Source organism: Pteropus medius, unplaced genomic scaffold, assembly GCF_902729225.1.
Source record: "Pteropus medius unplaced genomic scaffold, Ma_sr-lr_union100, whole genome shotgun sequence".
In the NCBI taxonomy this organism is placed as follows: domain Eukaryota; kingdom Metazoa; phylum Chordata; class Mammalia; order Chiroptera; family Pteropodidae; genus Pteropus; species Pteropus medius.
The window spans coordinates 64,723,382-64,729,898 of NW_024349800.1; the positions used below are offsets into that span (position 1 = coordinate 64,723,382).

A 6,517-nucleotide genomic window follows, 5' to 3' on the forward strand; every position below is an offset into this window, starting at 1 on the left:
AGCTTCTGCATGCAAAGCAGACATGCTAACCACTACACTATGGAGCCACCCTGGTGCTGTTCTTAATATGACTTCAATCTCATGTGCTAACATGGCTCTTTCATCTTTCACCATTATATCTTCAGATCAGCCAGTAAGAAGGAGAGAAAAGCGAGGAGAGAAATGGAAGGGGAGAGCAAGTTGTTTTACTATTAAAGGTGTGACCTAGGAGTTTTCTAAATTACTTCCACTCAAAATCCTGGCAAAAATCTAGTCACGGCCACAGCTAGCTAGCTACAAGAGAGGTTGTGGTCTTTAGTTTGGTGACTGTGGTCCCAGCTAAAATTATGGTGTTCTGTTACTAAAAAGGAGGAATGGATAGTGGGAGACCACCCACAGTCTCTGCTTCACTTTCCATAGGCCTTTTAGTCTCTGCCTATGTCTATAGAATAGTCATCAACATGATTGTACTGTGTTTGTAACTTGTGGACAAAGCTGCAAGGTGGTGCTGGCGGCCGAATTGGAATATTCTTGAATAGCTATTACCTGGAATAGCTAAGTCCTATTAATTTGGCTTGTTAAAAAAGAGAGTTTTCATAATTCTATGATTACGTTGGAATTTCACTGTGACATGGTTGGGTTTCTATGGAAGCATGATAGCATTTGCACCATGGATGGCCGAATACTATAATCCTAGAAACTTTAAATCCATGCTTATTAAATATTCCCATCCTAATAACGTTCAGGCATACTTCAGTGAGAAAATAGCCTTGAGTTTATTATTGTAAACCATATTTTGTCTAATATTTATGTGTCAGAGTATTCATTTTGCCAAGTGTCAAACTAAATGCTCTATAAGATTATTACAAATATACAACAAATTCTCTGATGATTAGTCATGGATTTTCATTTTACTTAATTTTAGAATAGGCTTGAGTATTTTTAACAGTATGTTGTTAATAAGATTAAGATTCCATTATATTTATTGATTACTTTAGAGATTGTGATAGGCAGACTAATGGCTTCCCAAAGATACCCACTCCTAATCTCTGAGACCTGTGATTATGTTATCTTCAGTGGCAAAAGAGACTTTCCAGATGTGATTAAGCATGTGGATTTTGAAATGGGAGATTATCCTGGATTATCTAGGTGGGATCAATTTAAATCTCATAAGTCCTTAAAAATATAAGAGGGCAACAGAAGAGTGGATCAGAAAGGTGTGACTCAAAAACTAAACCCACTAATGTAGCTTTGAAGATGGAGAATGGGGGTAACCTCTAGAAGCCAAAAAAGGCAAGGAAATGGATTCTCCAAGAGCCTCCAGGAAGGAATGCAGCTCTGCTACATTTCTTGATTTTAGCCCAGTGAGACAGATGTTTGACTACTGAACTAAAGAACTATAAGATGATGCATTTTTGTTTTATGTCATTTGATTGACATCTTTTTAATATCAGGTCATCACTTCCAGAAACAACAGTGTTTTTCTATTTATATAATTTATATTTTACATCCCTTAGTAACATTTAAAGTTGTTTTTATATAGATCTTGCGTATTTTGTTTAATTGTGAATTAACTTTAAATCCACAAAGGGGATTGTATCACTCTCTTTTGTGATTGGTTTTTGTAGCTTTTGAAACCTTACTGAGTAAACTCTAAAATCGTCAGCATGGTACTTGAGAACCTCCATGCTTTAATTTCTTTCTTTCTTTCTAACCTCATCCTTTGCTACATTCTACCAAGTGCTCTCACTCCATTGGCTAATTTTGCTAATGACCAGAGTTATCAGATAAAGAATACAGGATACCAAATTAAATTTGAATTGTTTCTAACAAGGAAAAATTCTTTAGTTTAAGCACTTCCTGTGAAATATTTTCCCTTTATCTCATGTAATATGCATTAAGCAATTAGAAATTTCTCAGATTTAACTGCTACCCTGTATTATTTGCTAAACCTGGCAACCCTACTCACAATCTTTATGAGTTTCACTTTCACCTCATTCTCTGTCTACAGATATTTTTCAGGGCTAAGTCAAATACCAAATTTAATGTAAGCCCTTTTGCCTTTTTACTTTCTTTATAGAATTGATAAGTTGAATGTCTTTCAGATTGCAACCTTGCTTCATTTGCCCATTATGCCTCATTTTTATTACAACTTCAATAAATAGTTGCTGAATAAATGAATAAATATTAGGCAATAAATCATTAGTTGAAGTAAATCACAAAATGTTATTGGTAAACTCAGATAGGCTTTATAGAAAGTTATTTTAAAGCTAAGTATAAACATTATTCTTTCATAAGTAACATGGCTTTGTGTTTGCCACTAATACATTTTTAATACAATAGAAACTCCATGTATAATTGCTGTGTGCATCAACTAAAGTCAGGAAGTTATGCCAACAGAGAATAACCCAACCAAAATATTTCTACTCCAGAGTTGTGGGTATCCATCAAAGACAGTTGCACAGTACTCTCAACAGAATCACAGACTCCAGGAGATGTACTCCCAGGTCTAAATATGAATGTAGGATACTAATAATTTCCCCCTTTGGATAATTTGGGATAATATCTGTTATAAAAAGAGTTTGAAGTCATTTCTTTGAATTTATTTCTCTCTTTAAAATCCAAGGTGATTATACCATAAACACCTGCTAGGAAATGTGCTCCTGGAAAACTATGATTAATTACAATGTTGATACTGATAAACTTTCCTCTGCATAAGAATGCCTCTTAGAAGACTCGTCCCAAATACTACCTACCACAGGATAGAGCAGACTTACTGCTACATTGAGAGACATCAATGCGTTTAAGATGTTTTATCATTTCAACTCCAATATTGGACCTTCAAAAAATAAGACAACAAATTAGCCTGCATGTCTGTCCACACAATACAGGTAATAGAAGTCACCTGCTTGTGAATGAAGGCTAATCTAAATTTTTTTACAACTGAAAACTATTGTAAATTTTGTGTGTAGTATTGGGCATTGTATATGAATTAGGATTTTGGAAAACTGTCTACCTTTCTGAGTGCACCTGAAGTCCAGGGCAGCTATGCTCATCTGCCGCATGCAATCAGTGTGTCCTGGAAATTTAGATTCAAAGTATTATCTAATCTGCAAGTTCCATCTTGTTGCTTCTGCATTATTTATTCAAGTCAGTAAGTTGTATTATCTGCTCTGGATGTCTCTTCAGGTTCAATCGGAGAAGGTATCAGCACTTTTTCATCCTTACTAGGATTTAGGCATAAAAGATGGTTAGTGGGTAGGAGGAGATTTGGTGAGCTGCACCATTAGAGATCAAAGGGAAAGAACAGAAGGCAACTGTACTTTTTCTTTTTGTAGAAGGGAGCCAGGGACTATAGATCAGGAGCCAACACATGGAAACTATGTAAGATCTGGCGTGTGTGTTATTTTTCAATGCTTGCTATCCAGACTTGACTTTCTCATCATATTTTTTGAAAGTTTAAGGAAAAAAAAAACTAGAGCTCACAGTACTTGACTTTGAATACTGCTAAGAAAGAGGTTGCTGAGGACCCGGCATTCCACTCTGTCACCAAGCTTAGAGAAAAAGAATCTGCAGGGAAAAAAAAAAAAGGATCATAGCAGAATGGAAAGGGAAAAGGAAATGAATTGAGTCCCCAAGACTTACAGAAACTTAGCTAAGAAGTAAAAGAGTCTGGAACTGATAGATTGTCTCAGCACTTGGACCGCATGTTCTGAAAAGACCCTGAAGGAACGAAGGTCTGTTTGTGAGCAAGGAGAGAAAGGCATGACATTGATGCAGCCAGCCATGATTGGTAGGAGAAACATGCTTACACCTCAGTTATTAGAGGCCTGTTCAATCAGAGGTCACTAGGTCACAACTTGGGGAGTATGAAGGACTCCTCCAGCCTTAGCAGTGCCTACTGAGGAATATCTGATCTTGAGATCAACTGGAAATGATCAGTAGAAGTTGGCTTTTGGAAAGATTACTCAGGCTACAGTGTGTACAATGGATTAGAGAGAGTGGGATTGGAGGAAGGGAAGCTATGACAAATATGCTAATGAGATGATGATCTGAACTCAGCACTAGGCATAGAGAGGAATTGATGAATGTAAACGATTTAAGAGGAAGAATCTACAGAATATGGTATGGGGGATGAAAGAGCATGGGTATTATACATTTATCAAGGAATCCTTTTTTGGTATACCATCTATTAATATAATAGCAGAATACTTTTCCACTGAACGTATTTTGTAAAACCTAGGTCTATAATAAAAGATGTGACTGAATCTAAGAATTCTACTCATGGAGAAGTACAGGCATATCATACAGAGTTCCGCCTTGGGCAGCCCTTTTTGTTGAACATTTGAGTGACAATGCCAACCTTGGCAGTGGGAGTCATAAACAGGGGGCCTACGAAGACACCACACATCTGACCAGACGTTGAGTAGAAGAGGGTCTAAGAGGGTCATGCTCAATACCAATTGATATGGGCACTGTCGCTCTGCCTATGGGCACTTCTCAGTTTGTCTAAAAGTAAAACTTTACCTGTGAAAAAGTCTTTTTTCTTTGATAGTAAGATAAGAAATTCCTTGATTCTTGGTGGTCATGTGAGTAAGGGCCTCACAGGGCATGCGTTGAGGTCTCACACAGTAGATGGCTTCTTGGTCTCGATTAACCAGGTACTTGCACAGTTCAGCACTTAAATTTAAGGTCAGGCCACATTTGGTGAAGACATGGAGGGTGCCATTAACAAATTTACCTTTGAAAATAATCCTGTCATAGCCTTGGTTCCTTGCTCTCCACAGAACTGACACCCCCTCACTGGGGTGGATGAGCAGGATAGATAGAGTGACCTTCCAGAACAGAGTAAAGCTGACAAGGTAGGTGCCATTGTTGAAGTCTGTTACCTTTCCTGCAGCACCTGCCTTCAGGTCAGGGGAGGACATCCTGGCCCTCAGGAAATCCCCGCCATATTCCTTCCTGTGTCCCAAGTGGTCCCTCACCTGCAGCAGGATGTCTAGCTGATCTCCCCTGCAGTATGTGTCTTGAGGGTTGAGGATGGTGGCTCTGCTGTGTGTGGCACTGGTGGTGGTGTTCGCATCAGTGAAGGGTTTGGGTGGGATCAGCTGATTTAGTTTCTCCATGATTTCCTTTATTCTCAGCTCAGTTTCTGTTGGTGACTCTAATGGACTCAGTGGTGTTTTAGGGTCTGAGGACTTTGTGGAGATATTCCAATGATGGAGGGAGATGGGGAGATGGGTACATTTAAATCAGACTAAAACTGAAATGACAAGGAATGCAACAAACTATGAAATACATCTGTCTAACTCATTTTTACTTATGAGTTTGAATATTTATCTTTTAATCTTGATATTTTAGAGAATGCCTCAACAATTATAGATAAATATGTTGAATCCAAAATATATAGCTCAGAAAGTACTTATAAATAAATTGATTCTGGTACATTTACTCTTCCTTTTCTTAAATATCTTATATTCAGTCATCACTAAATTCTCTACTTCTATATCTTTTACCTATATGTAATGGTCTTTTCTTCCCAACTGCATTGTAGTTCAAGCCATCATCATTTATCTTCTGAATTATAGTAGTCATCCCAAGGGTGACAACTGCCTTCAGTCTTGCTTTCTCTCCAATTAATTTTCTCTGCTGTAGCTAAATCAGTCCTTCTTAAGCAAAAACTATTCTTGGCTCCTCCCTGCTTAAACTCCTTCAGTTGCTTCTCACTACTCTTGGGATAATGCCCAATCTTAACATGGCTTTATGCTGTGGCTTCTTTTTAACTTATTTCAGTCACTTTTCTTGCATGCTATGTTTTAATAAGAGCAACTTTATTTTTTTTTATTTTTTATTTTTTTAAAATTTTCACGAGCTGACCTTCCTTTCTTTAAGCTCTTGCTCTTTAATTTTTCATCTTTCTGGATTGCTTGCCATCCCCACATTTTCCCTCAAACCACCTAAACACCTATTAATTTCTAACTTAAAAAACATTAGAACCTTAAAGTCCCTTCTTATCCTTTTAGCACTAGAACATGTTTTATAGGTACTTATGTTCAATGATTTTCATATCTTGTTGATAGAAACACCTGCAAATTTTTCTAAAAATATGGATTCTCAAGTTGTTGTCAGGTAAACCGAATCATAATCACCAAATGCCTTACCAGGACTGTATGTTTTCAAAAGCCTCAGAGGCAATCTTATGATCAGATAAGTTTGAGAACAAGGGTTATAGATTCGTGTTTGTCAGCCTTCTCATACTTTAGAACACACATAAAGTTGAAACAAAAAAATGGCTTCATTGCACACCAGCATCAATCAATAAAACCCTCGCAGTTTGTACAAAGCAGTAGAGTAAACCAAAAGGGACAAGGAAATGAGCTCTTTAAAGAGTAACAGAACCCATGTTGAATCTGAAAAAAACTTACAAGATTGACAAATTTTGGGTAAAGACAACTAAGAGATAAAGAGGTGCAAATAAATACAATCCCAAATGAGAATCTTTCAATATATGTTTAGAAAATTTAAAAACACAAAATGG

General features: G+C 37.0%; 1 protein-coding gene across 1 annotated transcript; it reads right to left on the reverse strand.

Moving 5' to 3' along the window:
* Positions 1–4,429: 4,429 nt before the first annotated feature.
* LOC120621562 (NXPE family member 1-like) lies at positions 4,430–5,213 on the reverse strand (the record flags this gene model as incomplete). Its single annotated transcript, XM_039886971.1, has 1 exon — positions 4,430–5,213. A coding segment is annotated over one exon (711 nt), but the record flags the coding sequence as incomplete, so codon positions are not given.
* Positions 5,214–6,517: the final 1,304 nt, after the last annotated feature.